We start from the raw sequence: 22180 nt of genomic DNA on the forward strand, positions 1-22180 counted from the left end.
TGTTCTGCCCCCAATAAGGGGTAATTATATCTTAGTTGGGATCAAGTACAGGTACTGTTTTATTATTACAGAGAAAAGGGAATCATTTAACCATTAAATAAACCCAATAGGGCTGTTCTGCCCCCAATAAGGGGTAATTATATCTTAGTTGGGATCAAGTACAGGTACTGTTTTATTATTACAGAGAAAAGGGAATCATTTAACCATTAAATAAACCCAATAGGGCTGTTCTGCCCCCAATAAGGGGTAATTATATCTTAGTTGGGATCAAGTACAGGTACTGTTTTATTATTACAGAGAAAAGGGAATCATTTAACCATTAAATAAACCCAATAGGGCTGTTCTGCCCCCAATAAGGGGTAATTATATTTAGTTGGGATCAAGTACAGGTACTGTTTTATTATTACAGAGAAAAGGGAATCATTTAACCATGAAATAAACCCAATAGGGCTGTTCTGCCCCCAATAAGGGGTAATTATATCTTAGTTGGGATCAAGTACAGGTACTGTTTTATTATTACAGAGAAAAGGGAATCATTTAACCATTAAATAAACCCAATAGGGCTGTTCTGCCCCCAATAAGGGGTAATTATATCTTAGTTGGGATCAAGTACAGGTACTGTTTTATTATTACAGAGAAAAGGGAATCATTTAACCATGAAATAAACCCAATAGGGCTGTTCTGCCCCCAATAAGGGGTAATTATATTTAGTTGGGATCAAGTACAGGTACTGTTTTATTATTACAGAGAAAAGGGAATCATTTAACCATGAAATAAACCCAATAGGGCTGTTCTGCCCCCAATAAGGGGTAATTATATCTTAGTTGGGATCAAGTACAGGTACTGTTTTATTATTACAGAGAAAAGGGAATCATTTAACCATTAAATAAACCCAATAGGGCTGTTCTGCCCCAATAAGGGGTAATTATATCTTAGTTGGGATCAAGTACAGGTACTGTTTTATTATTACAGAGAAAAGGGAATCATTTAACCATTAAATAAACCCAATAGGGCTGTTCTGCCCCAATAAGGGGTAATTATATCTTAGTTGGGATCAAGTACAAGGTATTTGTTTTCTTCTTTTTAAATAAAGTTGGGGATGGATTTTATCCCAACTGGAAATCTTATTGCTTCCTGTTTGGGCTAAAGAGGAAGGGGCGTGGCATTAATGTGGAAGGTGATAGGCTGTGAGACTGCTTGGTTATAACCATATTAGACTGGGTTGGAATATTTTATAACCATTTAAATCCAAAATATTGAGCATAACAACATAACAGACAGTTATATATTATTTTTCCCAGTGAAACATATCAGTTCTAATCTGCCCAAAAGACGTAATTATGAGCTGCCCTTTAATCTTCCTCGAAATTATTTTGCAATTTTCATTTTATGCGGTTAAAAGTCAAACCTGTTTTCTTAAACCGCGCAGTTTAGTTAGTAAAACTGTAATTACTTCAAATAACCTCATCCCCTGCCATAAAATTGCATTTTACATCGAAAAGACCAGTGAAACGTTTTTAGATTTTTATATTTATGTACTGTTACTAATCACTTATTGCTCCTGTGTAACTGCCATAGAACAAAGTGAATTACGCCGAGAAATAATGAGGCGACGATTGGAGCGACTGAAACAAATATGTCGGAATAGTGCGCTCAGCTAGGAGCCCTCATGGAGAGCAGCTCTGCAATGAATGGAGGATAGTGAGGAGCGAAATTTTTCGCCAGACATGGATGTAATTTCCGCATTTCATCTTTGTTGGATTTTTTTTGTGCCAAAAATTTGTGCAAAAATTTGCCACGGAAAAAGTCGCGTCCAAAAAAACTTGTGGTCACACCAAAACAAGTTACAGTTGCGTAAAAAAATGTTGCATGCGGAAAAAAAAGTTGCACGATTTACTAAAACTGGATAATCTCTCATTTTTTTTTATTCCAAACTCGACTAAATTCGTTTCGCCAATTTTTTTCCGCAAAACAGTCGCAAAATATTACAGCAGAAAATTCAAGGACGTGCAAAAAACATGTGGACGCATCAAAATAGTAGCGGTTGCAGCAAAATCTGTCTTGTTTCGCGTCGGCATTAAATTCGCGAAACGGCAAGAAAATTTGCAAAGCAGCTAAACGCATTTGTCACGCAATTTTTTTTGACACCCGCGGCTTTTTTCTCGACTGCATCTATTTTTTTGTCACCCACGTCTTTTTTCTCACCTGAGTGTATTTTTTTGTCGCCCGCGTCTTTTTTCTCACCTGAGTGTATTTTTTGTCGCCCGCGTCTTTTTTCTCGGCAGCATCTATTTTTTTGTCGCCCGCGTCTATTTTTTGTCGCCTGCACTTTTTTGACAAGGTCACGTCCAATTTTGACGTGACCGTGCCCTTTTTTTGACGCAACCGTGCAACAAATTTTTCCGTGACTAATTTTCACTGAAGTTTCGAGAAATAATTTGCCAATGGCGAAATGCCGAAATTTGCTGCAAATACAAGCCTTGTGAAAAAATTCACAACTCATCACTAATGTCTAACGTTTACTAAAAAAGTCACAAGGAAAAGTTGCAAAAACTTAACTTTTTAGAATTGTCACTGCAACAATTTGAAAAAGCTGAGCTTTCTGTCAAAAACTAGCTTCAAAAAAACGAAATCTCTAAAGTTTTGAGATAATAAGAAAAAACTAAAAAATAAGAAAAAAAAAAGGAAAGAGTAGAGGCCTTTGCCATTGACTTCTACATGAACGTGTCAATAGTGATGAGCGAATCTGTCTGTTTTGCGGGCGTCAAAAGAATAGCCGCTTGACAAAATAATAGCTGCGGGTGACAAAATAATAGCCGCGCAACAAAATAATAGCCGCGGGCAACAAAATAATAGCCGCGGACGACAAAAGAATAGTAGCGGGCGACAATTTTTTTTGCCGCACAACATTTTCGCAAATTTTTCGCCGTTTCGCGGATCTTTTGAAAGATTCGCAAATTTTTCGGCGAAGCAAAATGGTACAGATTCGCTCATCACTAGTAATAAGCATACTACACTAGGGGAGTGCACCCTTCTTCTTGATTTACAGGTACCTTCATATACATTACCTACCTTACTGGGTCAGTCCATATTTAAAAAATAAAGGAAAAATAACCAGCTGCTACATTCCGAGCACTTGGGTTAACAAGCCATATCAAGGAGTTATCCAACCATTGCAAAAGAGATATACGGATATTATTTGCACTAATATTTTAGGTTGATTTATTTTGTCTCTTCAGTTTCGACTTCTTACATTTTATAGGGGAATTATCTTAGTTACTTTGGCCGGAAATATGGGCAGAATTAAGAAGAGACTTTGACTTGCCCTAAGGAGGAAAACAAAAAGGTTATTGGAAGCAGAATCCTATTTGAGCAAATGATGAATAATAAAACCTCGGGCCCTCGTTAAGCGGAATACCAGCTCTAAAGGATCGGAGCGTTGCTTTTGGTAATTTAAAGAGTCTAAACCAGGACTGTTGACGTTACAGTAAGAAATGAATAATTCCGTATGAATCATAACAATATGTCACGTGGGAATCCATGTACAACGGGTTTTTTTAATGTTGACTCAGTGCCAAGTCACGTTTAGTCAAACCATGAAATGCCAGTCGTTCCAATTGGAAGGATAAAAATTGATCCAAATCAAGATGTGAATGCAGCTGCCGATGATTCTTTCTTTAGAGGCTAATTCTACACTATAGATCAGCAGAAGTATTTTTCATAGATCTGCATCCAGGCAATGGGAATGAATCCGCGGATATTTCCTAGTCTTATTCCAGCTCCTAGGAATATTTTCCATTTATAGAATCACGGTGTCAATGAAATCACAAGTATTTGGCTTGTATTTATAAACAACCATAATTTTAATACAGGTATGGGATCCGTTATCTGGAAACCCATTATCCGGAAAGCTCCGAATTATGGAAAGCCTGTCTCCCATAGACTCCATTTTAATCAAATGGTTCAGAATTTTAAAACTGATTTTCTTTTTCTTTGTAGTAATAAAATAGAATCTTATAATTGATCCCAACCCAAATGATTCCCTTTTCTCTGTAATAATAAAACAGTTCCTGTACTTGATCCCAACTAAGATATAATTACCCCTTATTGGGGCAGAACAGCCCTATTGGGTTTATTTAATGGTTAAATGATTCCCTTTTCTCTGTAATAATAAAACAGTACCTGTACTTGATCCCAACTAAGATATAATTACCCCTTATTGGGGGCAGAACAGCCCTATTGGGTTTATTTAATGGTTAAATGATTCCCTTTTCTCTGTAATAATAAAACAGTACCTGTACTTGATCCCAACTAAGATATAATTACCCCTTATTGGGGGCAGAACAGCCCTATTGGGTTTATTTAATGGTTAAATGATTCCCTTTTCTCTGTAATAATAAAACAGTACCTGTACTTGATCCCAACTAAGATATAATTACCCCTTATTGGGGGCAGAACAGCCCTATTGGGATTATTTAATGGTTAAATGATTCCCTTTTCTCTGTAATAATAAAACAGTACCTGTACTTGATCCCAACTAAGATATTATTACCCCTTATTGGGGCAGAACAGCCCTATTGGGTTTATTTCATGGTTAAATGATTCCCTTTTCTCTGTAATAATAGTACCTGAACCCAATCATATAACCATTAAATAAACCCAACAGGGCTGTTCTGCCCCCAATAAGGGGTAATTATATCTTAGTTGGGATCAAGTACAGGTACTGTTTTATTATTACAGAGAAAAGGGAATCATTTAACCATTAAATAAAGTACAGGTACTGTTTTATTATTACAGAGAAAAGGGAATCATTTAACCATTAAATAAACCCAACAGGGCTGTTCTGCCCCCAATAAGGGGTAATTATATCTTAGTTGGGATCAAGTACAGGTACTGTTTTATTATTACAGAGAAAAGGGAATCATTTAACCATGAAATAAACCCAATAGGGCTGTTCTGCCCCCAATAAGGGGTAATTATATCAGATGCCCAATCTACAGAGCCCTGAACTTATAAGAGGCCATCTACAATCAGTGTGCAAAGTGCAAGAGTAGGAAGAGACACATAGGTGTCCTAGAACTGATTACTTGGTTAAATATTTATTATGCCCTTATATAACCTTTGGCGAATTTTCACGGAAGTTTCGCGTAACAATTCGCCGATGGCGAAATGCGGAAATTGGCTACGAATCCATGCATGGCGAAAAAATTCGCTCGTCACTACCTGTCTCTATTAACCAATGGGGATTGATGATTTAACCCAGACTGTGGGAATTACTAGATTGCTCAGACGTTTCCATTTTGTCAATGGCTCTGATGTCCTCAGGTACAGAACCTCCCAGTTTTATTTGACATAAACAAAGGCGATTCAGTGCAAAACGATGAAAACCATTCTATTTCCAATATTTCACTAAGAGAAGATCCAGTCAGTCAAACCAGATTAGCCTTTCAGCCCACATTTTTTTCTTAAACACGAAAGCAACAATTTTGTAGACAAAAACATCTTCTGCCACTTTCGCCATACACCTGTAATTATCTGTGCCGCTTCCGTGCGGCTAATTGTATTTTGTCGCGGCTCTTGTCTGACTTAAAGAATTTAGGTTTGATTTCTTACAGAACAAAGAGACCTAATTTCCGTCATTACTACGTGTGAAACAAGAGATAACTCGGAGGCATTTGCCTTTCAAAAGTTACAGTTATGAATTATTACAGCAAATTGTTGCTGGAAGCTTCAAAGGCTCAAGGATTAGTAGACAAACCAACAAAACAAGTGTCATGTTAGGACATCAGACAAGGAATTAGAGTCATAATGAATGAAAACAACCACACATATATGCATATAGCGGAATACACTTACTCGGGCACTTTGGCCAGCAATAAGCTGGTCATCCTCAGTCTGAACACTGGTCCGGCTTCTGACATCATAATCCTCTTGTTCAAAGTCTGAATCATCTTCCAGCTCTTCGGGAGTCTACAAAATGTAAATAGGACGAGGGGATTACAACGTACACAAAGGATTTACACTACTGGATTGTGCTATTGCACATTTGCTCTTATACAAAGCTTTAATGTTATTATTGTGGCTATGGCATTAGGTTTTTTTTTTTTTATAAGTCAAAAGGGATTCTGGGAACAAATTCCTTAAGGCTCTTAGAAAAATCCCATTTACATGGGTTTATCCTATAGGCTAAAGCTCACCCACTGGGTTTAAAGCAGAAGCCGGGATTATATCTGATCAGATTCCCAACTACAGACCAGTTTCGCCCTTCTTGGGGCTCATCAGTGTAGTGCAGGGATTTCTGCTCAGCTTAGGGAGAGCCAGGAGTGGGGATTCACAAACAAGTCAAAAGGGTTGAGGAGACTGCTTCATACGTATGTAAATAAGTCAAAAGGGATTCTGGGAACAAATTCCTTAAGGGTTTATCCTATAGGCTAAAACTCACCCATTGGGTTTTTGAAGCAGAAGCCGGGATAATAGCTGAGTCAAGCAAGCAAGTCAAAAGGGTTGAACTAAAAGAGGACCTTTGTATGTATTGTACTATGCATTCAGCCCTCCTGTTGAATTATCTAAAGCTGCCCATACACCTTCAGACTTTAGCCTTCTTCTGATGAATGTACGGAGATCGGGGGATCTCCTTAGGAGCAGCCTTCAGCAACTAGTGGTGTAGATTTCTCTGGATAATTGTTGGAATTGTAAAGTTATATGATTGTTAATTTATGTTTAATAAACTTGGCTGAGGCCTTTTCAACCCATTAAAGAAGTGTAAGTCTGAGTGTTTAGTAGAAGGGGGGTAAGATTCTGGGGTGAGAAGGACTTGACGCTGCCCATGTCGTGGACTTTTTTGTTCTGTGCCTTTTGCAGGCCTCGGAGACAGAAAAACTCTAGATAGATAAACAGGCAGATAGATGATAGATAGATAGATAGATAACAGATAGATAGATAGATAGATAGATAGATACATGATGGATGGGTAGATAGATGATAGATAGATAGATAGATAGATAGATAGATAGATAGATAGATAAATAGATTGATAGAAAGAAATATAGATAGATAGATAGATAGATAGATAGATAGATAGATAGATAGATAGACAGGCAGATAGATAGATAGATAGATAGATAGATAGATAGATAGATAATAGATAGATAGATAGATAGATAGATAGATAGACAGGCAGATAGATAGATAGATAGATAGATAGTTAGACAGGCAGATAGATAGATAGATAGATAGATAGATAGATAGATAGATAGATAGATAGAAAGATAAATAGATAGATAGATAGATAGATAGATAGATAGATGATGGATAGATAGATAGATAGAAGGATAGATAGATAGATAGAAGGATGGATAGATAGATAGATAGATAAATAGATAGATAGATAGATAGATAGATAGATAGATAGATAGATAGAAGGATAGATAGATAGATAGATAGATAGATAGATAGATAGATAGATAGAAAGATAGATAGATAGATAGGCAGATAGATAGATAGATAGATAGATAGATAGATACATGATGGATGGGTAGATAGATGATAGATAGATAGATGATAGATAGAAAGATAGGCAGATAGATAGATAGATAGATAGATAGATAGATAGATAGATAGATAGATAGAAAGATACATGATGGATGGGTAGATAGATGATAGATAGAAAGATAGATAGATAGATAAATAGATAGATAGATAGATAGATAGGCAGATAGATAGACAGACAGGCAGATAGATAGACAGACAGACAGGCAGATAGATGTATGAACAACCTGTATCCATATTTTTGCATCTTAATATAAGAAAAGAGAAGATAATGTTCATTTGCAACTAAGCAACTGCAACTACTGTATCTTTCCATGTAAATAACTGCTGTCAATCTGGTTGGTGGATACATATGCTTGTCTCGCCTGCCATTGGCTGAGGGCTGCAGTTGGACTAGATCACCAATTCAATAAGATCTCAAAAACCTCTCAGTCGTTTCTTCATACAATAAGACATTTATTGCCTTTCCTTCAAATTCCCCTGCTGACATTACCGTATATAATTGTGTTTGCCGACTTACTGTATCTAAATTCTCCTCTACTTTATTGTCGTTTTCTTTTTACACTTACCCTTATCATGAGCACAGCTTTCCGTATGTCCCGGACTCCATCATAAACCAAGCGGGACGCATCGATGAATTCATTCTCCTCAAACGGTTGGGGAATATTTGCACTTAACGCTTCGATGGCAAATTCAACTTGTTCAGCAAAACGGGGCATCACTTCGCAAAGAAAAGGGAGAAAAAAAAAAAGTTATTTCAGAAGGTGTGAATTTTTTTTCCACGTCCATTCTCATTGCGTCTATTGATTGGAAGAGGCACCGCGCAAGCTGCTGTCATAGAGAGTTCCAAGGATAACTGACTCAATTTATGTTTCTAGGCGGGTAATGGTCGGCTTGTCACTTACACTTTTGAAGAGGGGGGAAAAAAAAAAGAAAGAAAGAAATTGGCTGAAGTAGAAGCAGTGATTGTGTGATGGAAAATACACGGCACTTTGGAAAACGGCTTTCGGCTGAAATGAAAGATCCACGGTACATTCCATGGCATTGCGTTCCCTGGAGAACATTGGTTTTAGGACTGCAACATATATTTACAATAAACAACATCGCTCGGAAGAGTTTGTAAGACAAGACGTTCTCTTCAAACAAGATATATATATATCTACCCACAGGTATGGGACCTGTTATGGGCTTTCTGGAATTTGGATCTCCATATGTCTACTGAAAATCATTTAAATATTAAATAAACCCAATAGGGCTGTTCTGCCCCAATAAGGGGTAATTATATCTTAGTTGGGATCAAGTACAGGTACTGTTTTATTATTACAGAGAAAAGGGAATCATTTAACCATTAAATAAACCCAATAGGGCTGTTCTGCCCCAATAAGGGGTAATTATATCTTAGTTGGGATCAAGTACAGGTACTGTTTTATTATTACAGAGAAAAGGGAATCATTTAACCATTAAATAAACCCAATAGGGCTGTTCTGCCCCAATAAGGGGTAATTATATCTTAGTTGGGATCAAGTACAGGTACTGTTTTATTATTACAGAGAAAAGGGAATCATTTAACCATTAAATAAACCCAATAGGGCTGTTCTGTCCCAATAAGGGGTAATTATATCTTAGTTGGGATCAAGTACAGGTACTGTTTTATTAATACAGAGAAAAGGGAATCATTTAACCATGAAATAAACCCAATAGGGCTGTTCTGCCCCCAATAAGGGGTAATTATATCTTAGTTGGGATCAAGTACAGGTACTGTTTTATTATTACAGAGAAAAGGGAATCATTTAACCATGAAATAAACCCAATAGGGCTGTTCTGCCCCCAATAAGGGGTAATTATATCTTAGTTGGGATCAAGTACAGGTACTGTTTTATTATTACAGAGAAAAGGGAATCATTTAACCATGAAATAAACCCAATAGGGCTGTTCTGCCCCCAATAAGGGGTAATTATATCTTAGTTGGGATCAAGTACAGGTACTGTTTTATTATTACAGAGAAAAGGGAATCATTTAACCATGAAATAAACCCAATAGGGCTGTTCTGCCCCCAATAAGGGGTAATTATATCTTAGTTGGGATCAAGTACATGTACTGTTTTATTATTACAGAGAAAAGGGAATCATTTAACCATTAAATAAACCCAATAGGGCTGTTCTGCCCCAATAAGGGGTAATTATATCTTAGTTGGGATCAAGTACAGGTACTGTTTTATTATTACAGAGAAAAGGGAATCATTTAACCATTAAATAAACCCAATAGGGCTGTTCTGCCCCCAATAAGGGGTAATTATATCTTAGTTGGGATCAAGTACATGTACTGTTTTATTATTACAGAGAAAAGGGAATCATTTAACCATTAAATAAACCCAATAGGGCTGTTCTGCCCCCAATAAGGGGTAATTATATCTTAGTTGGGATCAAGTACAGGTACTGTTTTATTATTACAGAGAAAAGGGAATCATTTAACCATTAAATAAACCCAATAGGGCTGTTCTGCCCCAATAAGGGGTAATTATATCTTAGTTGGGATCAAGTACATGTACTGTTTTATTATTACAGAGAAAAGGGAATCATTTAACCATTAAATAAACCCAATAGGGCTGTTCTGCCCCCAATAAGGGGTAATTATATCTTAGTTGGGATCAAGTACAGGTACTGTTTTATTATTACAGAGAAAAGGGAATCATTTAACCATTAAATAAACCCAATAGGGCTGTTCTGCCCCAATAAGGGGTAATTATATCTTAGTTGGGATCAAGTATAGGTACTGTTTTATTATTACAGAGAAAAGGGAATCATTTAACCATTAAATAAACCCAATAGGGCTGTTCTGCCCCCAATAAGGGGTAATTATATCTTAGTTGGGATCAAGTACAGGTACTGTTTTATTATTACAGAGAAAAGGGAATCATTTAACCATTAAATAAACCCAATAGGGCTGTTCTGCCCCCAATAAGGGGTAATTATATCTTAGTTGGGATCAAGTACAGGTACTGTTTTATTATTACAGAGAAAAGGGAATCATTTAACCATTAAATAAACCCAATAGGGCTGTTCTGCCCCAATAAGGGGTAATTATATCTTAGTTGGGATCAAGTATAGGTACTGTTTTATTATTACAGAGAAAAGGGAATCATTTAACCATGAAATAAACCCAATAGGGCTGTTCTGCAGGTGGGGGCAACTTGAGGGGGTGCAGGCGCCCTGGGGCAGCGGTCCCGGTGGACCCTGCACCCACCAGTCTTACCCTGTTTGCACCCCCGGTTGTTCCCGCCACTGTCATTGGGTGAGAGATACTGGTTGGGCTTTCTTTTCCAGTATACAACTCAATAAAAGGCCAGTGAAACACACACTTGGGTACTTTCTCTATATCATATTTGGCTGGGCAGAGGGTTATTTTCTTCTGTCCAATGTCACGTGTCTGTATTTCAATGTCTTTTAGGAGTTTCTAAACCCACAAGATAGATACTGTATAAGACATTGCATTTCTTCTTAGGCGGGAATAATTCAGAATAAATACATGTTAAGCTTGAAAGATTCCAGTCTGAAGAAATTTATTTCCACTTGTTCTCTGGTGTAATGAAAATATCTCGTATATTAAACACAAAAAAGGTCTAGAATAAAAATAAGAATCAAACCATCTGTCATTTTCACATACAAAGCATTGTGGTTTTTTTTTTTTATATAAGGGACACTGGGATCCCTTTTTAAGGTAAATTAAAGAAGTCACTTTTTTCATTTATGGTGAAAATACTCCAAATTGTAACATTTGCCTTTAATGTACATACAGTATGCCCCAGTGTATTATAGGCTTGGTGATGTAGAGGCCCCAGTGTATTATAGGCTTGGTGATGTAGAGGCCCCGGTGTATTATAGGCTTGGTGATGTAGAGGCCCCGGTGTATTATAGGCTTGGTGATGTAGAGGCTCCAGTGTATTATAGGCTTGGTGATGTAGAGGCCCCGGTGTATTATAGGCTTGGTGATGTAGAGGCCCCGGTGTATTATAGGCTTGGTGATGTAGAGGCCCCGGTGTATTATAGGCTTGGTGATGTAGAGGCCCCGGTGTATTATAGGCTTGGTGATGTAGAGGCCCCGGTGTATTATAGGCTTGGTGATGTAGAGGCCCCAGTGTATGATAGGCTTGGTGATGTAGAAGCCCCGGTGTATTATAGGCTTGGTGATGTAGAGGCCCCAGTGTATTATAGGCTTGGTGATGTAGAGGCCCCGGTGTATTATAGGCTTGGTGATGTAGAGGCCCCGGTGTATTATAGGCTTGGTGATGTAGAGGCCCCGGTGTATTATAGGCTTGGTGATGTAGAGGCCCCGGTGTATTATAGGCTTGGTGATGTACAGGCCCCGGTGTATTATAGGCTTGGTGATGTAGAGGCCCCGGTGTATTATAGGCTTGGTGATGTAGAGGCCCCGGTGTATTATAGGCTTGGTGATGTAGAGGCCCTAGTGTATTATAGGCTTGGTGATGTAGAGGCCCTAGTGTATTATAGGCTTGGTGATGTAGAGGCCCTAGTGTATTATAGGCTTGGTGATGTAGAGGCCCCAGTGTATTATAGGCTTGGTGATGTAGAGGCCCTAGTGTATTATAGGCTTGGTGATGTAGAGGCCCTAGTGTATTATAGGCTTGGTGATGTAGAGGCCCTAGTGTATTATAGGCTTGGTGATGTAGAGGCCCCAGTGTATTATAGGCTTGGTGATGTAGAGGCCCTAGTGTATTATAGGCTTGGTGATGTAGAGGCCCCGGTGTATTATAGGCTTGGTGATGTAGAGGCCCCAGTGTATTATAGGCTTGGTGATGTAGAGGACCCAGTGTATTATATGCTTGGTGATGTAGAGGCCCCAGTGTATTATAGGCTTGGTGATGTAGAGGCCCTAGTGTATTATAGGCTTGCTGATGTAGAGGCCCCAGTGTATTATAGGCTTGGTGATGTAGAGGCCCCAGTGTATTATAGGCTTGGTGATGTAGAGGCCCCAGTGTATTATAGGCTTGGTGATGTAGAGGCCCCGGTGTATTATAGGCTTGGTGATGTAGAGGCCCCAGTGTATTATAGGCTTGGTGATGTAGAGGCCCCAGTGTATTACAGGCTTGGTGATGTAGAGGCCCCGGTGTATTATAGGCTTGGTGATGTAGAGGCCCCAGTGTATTATAGGCTTGGTGATGTAGAGGCCCCAGTGTATTATAGGCTTGGTGATGTAGAGGCCCCAGTGTATTATAGGCTTGCTGATGTAGAGGCCCCAGTGTATTATAGGCTTGGTGATGTAGAGGCCCCGGTGTATTATAGGCTTGGTGATGTAGAGGCCCCAGTGTATTATAGGCTTGGTGATGTAGAGGCCCCAGTGTATTATAGGCTTGCTGATGTAGAGGCCCCAGTGTATTGTAGGCTTGGTGATGTAGAGGCCCCAGTGTATTATAGGCTTGGTGATGTAGAGGCCCCAGTGTATTACAGGCTTGGTGATGTAGAGGCCCCAGTGTATGATAGGCTTGGTGATGTAGAGGCCCCAGTGTATTATAGGCTTGCTGATGTAGAGGCCCCGGTGTATTATAGGCTTGGTGATGTAGAGGCCCCAGTGTATTACAGGCTTGGTGATGTAGAGGCCCCAGTGTATTATAGGCTTGGTGATGTAGAGGCCCCAGTGTATTATAGGCTTGGTGATGTAGAGGCCCCAGTGTATTATAGGCTTGGCGATGTACAGGCCCCGGTGTATTATAGGCTTGGTGATGTAGAGGCCCCAGTGTATTATAGGCTTGCTGATGTAGAGGCCCCAGTGTATTATAGGCTTGGTGATGTAGAGGCCCCAGTGTATTATAGGCTTGGTGATGAAGAGGCCCCAGGGAAAAAAAATAACCATGATTTATAGCTAATTTTTAGGGGCAGGTTTGTGAAATTGAAATGGCCGTTCATTTCCTGTAATCCTCTTTATATTTCCCAAACAGGAAGTGCTCCAGCAACCATATTAGGAGCATTGGTGCTCGTTCTTGGAAAACAATAATGTGTTTATGTTTCACTTGAAACTGTGTGAAACAGACAACAATGATGGGATTAACTTCCCCTTGAAAAAGTTTGAAATAGAAAACAATGATGGGATCAACTTCTCCTTAAAATTGTGTAAAATAGAAACCATGGTACGATTAACTTCCCCTTGAAAATGTGTGCATTTGAAAACAATTATGGGATTTACTTCCCCTTGAAACTGGGTGAAATTGAAAACAATAATGGGATTCACTTCCCCTTGGAACTGTGTGGAATGGAAAATAATGATACGATTAACGTCCCCTTGAAAATGTGTAAAAATAGAAAACAATGATGGGATCAACTTCCCCTTGAAATTGTGTAAAATTTAAACCAACAATGGGATTAACTTCCCCTTGTCATTGGTTGAAATGGAAAACAATAATAAGACTAACTTCCCCTTGGAACTGTGTGAAATAGAAAACAATGATATGATTAACTTCCCCTTGAAACTGGGTGAAATAGAAAACAATGATGGGATCAACTTCCCCTTCAAATTGTGTAACATTGAAAACAATGATGGGATTAATTCCCCTTGTCATTGGTTGAAATGGAAAACAATAATAAGACTAACTTCCCCTTGGAACTGTGTGAAATAGAAAACAATGAGGGGATTAACTTCCCCTTGAAACTGGGTGAAATAGAAAACAATGATGGGATTAACTTCCCCTTGGAACTGTGTGAAATAGAAAACAATGAGGGGATTAACTTCCCCTTGAAACTGGGTGAAATAGAAAACAATGATGGGATCAACTTCCCCTTCAAATTGTGTAAAATTGAAAACAATGATGGGATTAATTCCCCTTGTCATTGGTTGAAATGGAAAACAATAATAAGACTAACTTCCCCTTGGAACTGTGTGAAATAGAAAACAATGATATGATTAACTTCCCCTTGAAACTGGGTGAAATAGAAAACAATGATGGGATCAACTTCCCCTTCAAATTGTGTAACATTGAAAACAATGATGGGATTAATTCCCCTTGTCATTGGTTGAAATGGAAAACAATAATAAGACTAACTTCCCCTTGGAACTGTGTGAAATAGAAAACAATGAGGGGATTAAATTCCCCTTGAAACTGGGGGAAATAGAAAACAATAATGGGATCAACTTCCCCTTGAAAATGTGTCAAGGACAAGCTGTCACTGCCTATTCTATTCCTTGGCCTCCATAGGACTCAATGGTTCTCATCAGCTTCAGGCAAAGAAAGTCATATAAAGTTTAAACTTTTTTTTAGAAAAAAATAACCGTATACTGCCAAAAAACTCGAAAAAAAAAGGAAACAAAAAAAAATTGAACTTTTCTCAAAAAACCTTAGTCAATGGGCCCCTTAGTGTGCATGAATATTTCAAAGACATTTGTTACATGCATCGAAACAATGGAACAGTGGCGTTTGTCTTTGCTTACCAGTTTCACATAGAAGTTTGGTGGCATCTAGAACCTTCTCAGTGTAAACCCCGGCTTCATAATTTTCCATTTCGGCGTTAATGATATGGATGACTCTGGCGGCGCGGCCTCTTATTGCCCCCGCTGTTCGGTCAAGCGTATCTACATCACCTTCTTGCAGAGCTATGACACATTTATTCACATCCTCCAGAATGTGGTTCTCTTTAAAAAAGAAAAAAAAAGAATGTTTTTGAGGAGAAATGTGTTGGGCTCAATGGTAACAATGATAAATCTGCTGCTACGGTTTTAAAAGGCACGTTATCCACATGAGGGTTGTGTATCAGTCCGTGTTGAAGCCAACGGAATCGGATTTTTTATTGTTCTCCTCCTTTTTTTATATAGCGCTGACAAATTCTGCAATGATTTATAGAGATTGTTCTGACTGTAGGCTCTTTTTGGGTCGGGTCTTTTTTGTAGCACATTGTTATGGACAACTTTTGCAGGAAAAATCCAAGTATTACATTTTTTGACTAAAAAGGGAAAATGGTTTAATGGTTTGGTGCAGGAAACATTTAGCAGCCCATAGCAACCAATCAAACGTTTGTTTTTGAACAGCTGATTAGCGATGAGAGAATTCTTTCACCAGGCATGGATTTGCAGTGAATTTCTCCATTTCGCCATTGGTGAATTGTTTCCCGAAAGTTCAGAGAACGTTTGGTGCAAAATGTCACGATCATGTGAAAAAAAAGGGCACGGTTGTGTCAAAAAATGGGTGTTGTCTAGCGATTAGTGAATCTGTCCCATTTTGCTTCGCCGAAAAATTCGCAAATCTTTCAAAAGATTCGGGAAATGGCCAAAAATTTGCGAAATGGGGAAAAAGTTGCGCGTCAAAAAAAATGTTGCGTGCCACAAAACATTTGACATGCGACAATTCTTTTGATGAAAGAGACAATTCTTTTTGGCACGCGAAACAATTCTTTTTGGCACGCGAAACAATTCTTTTTGGCACGAGACAATTCTTTTGATGAGAGACAATTCTTTTTGACAGCAGAAACAAATGCTTTTTGGCACGAGTCAATTCTTTTGATGAGAGACAATTATTTTTGGCACAAATTTTTCCACGGCAAATTTTGACCCCCGTTTCACAAAAAGAAAAATCTATGAATGGTGGAAATTCGCCGCAAATCCATGCCTGCCGAATTTTTTTGACCAACACTAGTGCTGTCACCCAAAACAAAGGTGTGGTCACATCAAAAAAGTAACACGTGCAAAAAAAAAGTTGTGTGCATCAAAAATGTTAGGCGCCACCCGTGTTTCATGACGTTTTATACGTTTCGCTAATTTTTCTTTGGTTTCGCTAACTTTTTGGTGAAATGGGACAGATTCGCTCATCACTACAGCTGATCAGTAAACCAAACTAAATGACTGGCAGCTATGGGTTACTAAACCAGTAAGACACCTTGGTTACTATGGGTTACTAGATCAGTAGCAAACGTTTGTTGCTATGGGTTACTAGAACAGTAGCTATGTTTTTTTGCTATAGGATACTAGACCATTTGAAAACGGTAGGGATGCACCAAATCCAGGATTCGGTTCAGTATTTGGCCTTTTTTGTCAGGGTTCGGGTTCAGATGAATCCACGGTCCCGGCCGAACCGAAACCGAATAATCAACAATAATCTACTAATACTATAACCTTACACCACAAATATTCTACTCACCACTAACAACACTTGTAGCCCCTCAAAATGCAAAACCTTGATTGACAATATGCTCGTTCCTTCTCTTCTTCTCCTCCTTTCTTCTCTCTATATTACACTGACTGTTCCTTATTGAAGATGTTGACTATGGAACAATAGTCGTTGGAACCATTGTTACTCTCTGTGTTGTCAAATACAAATAAAAACCACTGGACGTAGAAAACATTTGTATTAACTCTATTTATTCCTGTTATCTGGGGGTTTGTTTAAAAATGGTTCCTTAAGAAACCCAAGAAAGTGTTTCTCTGTATTTCCTAGTAAATTGTCATAAGCCAAGTGATGGATTGGAATCTAAGAATAATACATCATTTTATTTAGCAGAGCAAACAACAGGCCATTTCTCACAGATAATGGAGAAAAGCAACATTCTTAATGCATTTGTGTGTGCGGCTACTAATTGCCTCCGCTAAGCTGTACTGGGGCCCTGCCAGATAAGGGGGAGGAACCATTCTACAAACATTCCCACATAGACTAATGTATACCAGCAGGCAGAAAAATAAGTCTCTCTTGTCACTAATGGGGTGCAATAAGGGGTAAAAATCAGGCACCCAAGTGTGCAATACTTGAATCTAGATCTTTTCTAGATCTTTGCTATACCCTGTACCATAGGGCTCCATTGCAGCCATGAGAGTCTGAATGGTGGGTTGGAAGTAGTAAAAAAATTGTCTCGAGCCAAAAAGAATTTTCTCTCTCATCAAAAGAATTGCCGCGCTTCCATTTTTTTGTTGACGCACTACATTTTCCCCGTTTTGCGAATTTTTAGTCGTTTTGCAAATCTTTTGAAAGATGTGAGAATTTTTTCGGCAAAGCATGTAAGGATGCACCAAACCCACTTTTTTGGGGTTCGACTGGACCCCCAAACCCACCGCGATGGATTTGGCCGAACCCTTCCAATAAAGCCCGAATCCTGGCCGAATACCGAACCGAATTCTGGATTTAGAGCATTACTTTAACTGAATTATTGGTCCCCTTGACCAATAACAACAGCCCAAACAAAATGACCGGCTAGGCTACGGCATGATGCTCTTGCTTTAAAAAATTGGATGTGAAATGATGTTCCCTCTAAATGAGAGTAACAAGATGGCAGGGAACCAGTAGCCATCAGCTGTGTGGCCAACTGCGTTTCAGCGCTTTTGGTAACTGCCGGATTGCTAACAAGCTGAAAAAGCCATTGTGGAACCGAGGCCAGTTTACTTTTACTCCATCATAACATAACAGATGACAAGTCAAATTGCCCCAACGAATAAGAGATAATACACAATATAAAGGAAATGCAGGAGAGTTTGTAGACCTCATCAAATGTCTAAGTGGTAAAAGAGCGTTCCTCGGCTCACACAGGGGATTAGAGAGCACAATAAGTCTCAATATGCACAATCTGAAGCTAAACCGCTGATAGCAAGGGAATGTTGGCTAAAGCCCTAGTAATGGAACTGCTTAGTGGGAAATATATCAGGGACAAAGAGAAACAGATGGGCTCATTGTAGCGCCAAGTGCTAAGTGCAAAGTTCTGATCAAATTACTATGTTTTGTTTTTGCCCACAATGCATGGCTTCGGGTGGGGATGACTTTACTTCTGATGCACAGCTTTGCCTTCAATCCTCGAGCTGACAGTAATTCTGTGAAAACCTAAACCTGGAGCTGAAAGTAATTCTAGTGTCCCCTTATTAGAGCAAACCATTTGGGAGTTTTGAAAGCAAGTAAGTTGTAGGTAAAACTCAGTCCCTTAATTAAATGTATATCGAAGCAGTCAAATTCTCAATGAATCAGATAAAAGTGAGTGTAGGACTGGCCATACCGGGGGTGAGTGAGTGTAGGACAGGCCAGACCGGGGGTGAGTGAGTGTAGGACAGGCCACACCGGGGGTGAGTGAGTGTAGGACTGGCCAGACTGGGGTGAGTGAGTGTAGGACTGGCCAGACTGGGGGTGAGTGAGTGTATGACAGGCCAGACCGGGGGTGAGTGAGTGTAGGACTGGCCAGACCGGGGGTGAGTGAGTGTAGGACTGGCCAGACCGGGGGTGAGTGAGTGTAGGACAGGCCAGACCGGGGGTGAGTGAGTGTAGGACAGGCCAGACCGGGGGTGAGTGAGTGTAGGACTGGCCAGACCGGGGGTGAGTGAGTGTAGGACAGGCCAGACCGGGGGTGAGTGAGTGTAGGACTGGCCAGACCGGGGGTGAGTGAGTGTAGGACTGGCCAGACCGGGGGTGAGTGAGTGTAGGACAGGCCAGACCGGGGGTGAGTGAGTGTAGGACAGGCCAGACCAGGGGGTGAGTGAGTGTAGGACAGGCCAGACCGGGGGTGAGTGAGTGTAGGACAGGCCAGACCGGGGGTGAGCGAGTGTAGGACAGGCCAGACCGGGGGTGAGTGAGTGTAGGACAGGCCAGACCGGGGGTGAGTGAGTGTAGGACAGGCCAGACCAGGGGTGAGTGAGTGTAGGACAGGCCAGACCGGGGAAGAGTGAGTGTAGGACAGGCCAGACTGGGGGTGAGTGAGTGTAGGACAGGCCAAACCGGGGGTGAGTGAGTGTAGGACGGGCCAGACCGGGGATGAGTGAGTGTAGGACGGGCCAGACCGGGGTTGAGTGAGTGTAGGACTGGCCAGACCGGGGGTGAGTGAGTGTAGGACATGGTATTTTTTATTGTATTTTGCTGGCAAGTCTTTGCACACTAGCTCCATCTAACGGCAGGATCTAAAATTTAAAAAAATGGTGTCTGGACATGGTTAGACAGAATGTGAAAACTTACTGGCTGCATCTGCATCTGCCTATTGACTTCAATGCGCTTTGCAAATTTTCCTGGCAAAACAGGATAGATTCACCCGTCACTACTTACTTTACTTAGCGATCACTTACCTGAGACAGAGAGGAAGTCATCAACCGATGTGATGTCATCAACGGCCTCTGTCAGAACCCGGACCTGTTTCTCCCACTGATCCTTGAAGACATCCATGTTGTCTTGAGCGACTTTACTTTGGGGTCTGGCCGCCAGTGTCAAGGCTGCATTAATGACCTAAAATAGAAGCTAGAGGTCACTGACACTATTTCATTATTACTACAAGTGGTGCAAAAAGCAGTGGTACTGTATATTAGTGTTTCCATGGCATTTGGGGGTCATTGACCCCGGCAACCAAAAACAAACTGATATAAGCAATACAAAATTATTGTTAGTTAGCACTGAAGTCAAGTGCTTTATGTCATCTCAAGTCCTCTTATATTTATCTTCCATTTCGACTGCTTTAGGGCCATTTACGCCCCATAACTACAATATACAAAGGGCAATTTCAGACTTAAACCGCCATGTTTTTTGTTTTCAAACAAACCTGTGGGCAGAGGCTGTCAATCTGGGTCGCCGCCATCCGGACTAACTTCACTCCTTCTTCATTATTGGAAATGGAACAAGCCAGATTAGCCACCTGGTGATTGGAAAATAGAGAAAGAAGAAACCCATGAATGATTCAGTTCCGTATAAAAACGGTGTTTGCTGAAATGCAAAAAGGTAAACAGCATTGCAAGGACATTTTTAAATAATTTTCGTTACAAGGATTCTATGACACTGATTTCCCTGTACAGGTATGGGATCCCTTATCTGGAAACCCGTTATCCAGAAAGTTCCGAATTACGGAAAGCCTGTCTCCCATAGAATTTTAAAACTGATTTCCTTTTTGGGTTTATGGGTTTATTTAATAATTAAAATGATTCCCTTTTCACTGTAATAATAAAACAGTACCTGTACTTGATCCCAACTAAGATATAATTACCCCTTATTGGGGGCAGAACAGCCCTATTGGGTTTATTTCATGGTTAAATGATTCCCTTTTCTCTGTAATAATAAAACAGTACCTGTACTTGATCCCAACTAAGATATAATTACCCCTTATTGGGGGCAGAACAGCCCTATTGGGTTTATTTAATGGTTAAATGATTCCCTTTTCTCTGTAATAATAAAACAGTACCTGTACTTGATCCCAACTAAGATATAATTACCCCTTATTGGGGGCAGAACAGCCCTATTGGGTTTATTTCATGGTTAAATGATTCCCTTTTCTCTGTAATAATAAAACAGTACCTGTACTTGATCCCAACTAAGATATAATTACCCCTTATTGGGGCAGAACAGCCCTATTGGGTTTATTTAATAGTTAAATGATTCCCTTTTCTCTGTAATAATAAAACAGTACTTGTACTTGATCCCAACTAAGATATAATTACCCCTTATTGGGGGCAGAACAGCCCTATTGGGTTTATTTAAGGGTTAAATGATTCCCTTTTCTCTGTAATAATAAAACAGTACCTGTACTTGATCCCAACTAAGATATAATTACCCCTTATTGGGGGCAGAACAGCCCTATTGGGTTTATTTCATGGTTAAATGATTCCCTTTTCTCTGTAATAATAAAACAGTACCTGTACTTGATCCCAACTAAGATATAATTACCCCTTATTGGGGCAGAACAGCCCTATTGGGTTTATTTCATGGTTAAATGATTCCCTTTTCTCTGTAATAATAAAACAGTACTTGTACTTGATCCCAACTAAGATATAATTACCCCTTATTGGGGGCAGAACAGCCCTATTGGGTTTATTTAAGGGTTAAATGATTCCCTTTTCTCTGTAATAATAAAACAGTACCTGTACTTGATCCCAACTAAGATATAATTACCCCTTATTGGGGGCAGAACAGCCCTATTGGGTTTATTTAAGGGTTAAATGATTCCCTTTTCTCTGTAATAATAAAACAGTACCTGTACTTGATCCCAACTAAGATATAATTACCCCTTATTGGGGGCAGAACAGCCCTATTGGGTTTATTTAAGGGTTAAATGATTCCCTTTTCTCTGTAATAATAAAACAGTACTTGTACTTGATCCCAACTAAGATATAATTACCCCTTATTGGGGGCAGAACAGCCCTATTGGGTTTATTTAAGGGTTAAATGATTCCCTTTTCTCTGTAATAATAAAACAGTACCTGTACTTGATCCCAACTAAGATATAATTACCCCTTATTGGGGGCAGAACAGCCCTATTGGGTTTATTTCATGGTTAAATGATTCCCTTTTCTCTGTAATAATAAAACAGTACCTGTACTTGATCCCAACTAAGATATAATTACCCCTTATTGGGGGCAGAACAGCCCTATTGGGTTTATTTCATGGTTAAATGATTCCCTTTTCTCTGTAATAATAAAACAGTACCTGTACTTGATCCCAACTAAGATATAATTACCCCTTATTGGGGCAGAACAGCCCTATTGGGTTTATTTAATAGTTAAATGATTCCCTTTTCTCTGTAATAATAAAACAGTACTTGTAATTGATCCCAACTAAGATATAATTACCCCTTATTGGGGGCAGAACAGCCCTATTGGGTTTATTTAAGGGTTAAATGATTCCCTTTTCTCTGTAATAATAAAACAGTACCTGTACTTGATCCCAACTAAGATATAATTACCCCTTATTGGG

General features: G+C 39.5%; 1 protein-coding gene across 4 annotated transcripts in view; it reads right to left on the reverse strand.

Moving 5' to 3' along the window:
- The window catches only part of ctnna2 (catenin alpha 2), a 1024232-nt gene that overhangs the window by 126639 nt on the left and 875413 nt on the right, over window positions 1-22180 (reverse strand). For all 4 annotated transcript variants that reach the window (XM_031895802.1, NM_001097305.1, XM_031895831.1 and 1 more), the window contains 5 exon segments: window positions 20040-20132; window positions 19573-19729; window positions 14986-15186; window positions 8118-8269; window positions 5857-5970 (listed from right to left, as the gene is read on the reverse strand). In XM_031895802.1, coding sequence (XP_031751662.1) covers window positions 5857-5970; window positions 8118-8269; window positions 14986-15186; window positions 19573-19729; window positions 20040-20132 — 717 coding nt within the window.

The sequence above is a fragment of the Xenopus tropicalis genome, chromosome 1 (genome assembly GCF_000004195.4).
Source record: "Xenopus tropicalis strain Nigerian chromosome 1, UCB_Xtro_10.0, whole genome shotgun sequence".
NCBI lineage: Eukaryota > Metazoa > Chordata > Amphibia > Anura > Pipidae > Xenopus > Xenopus tropicalis.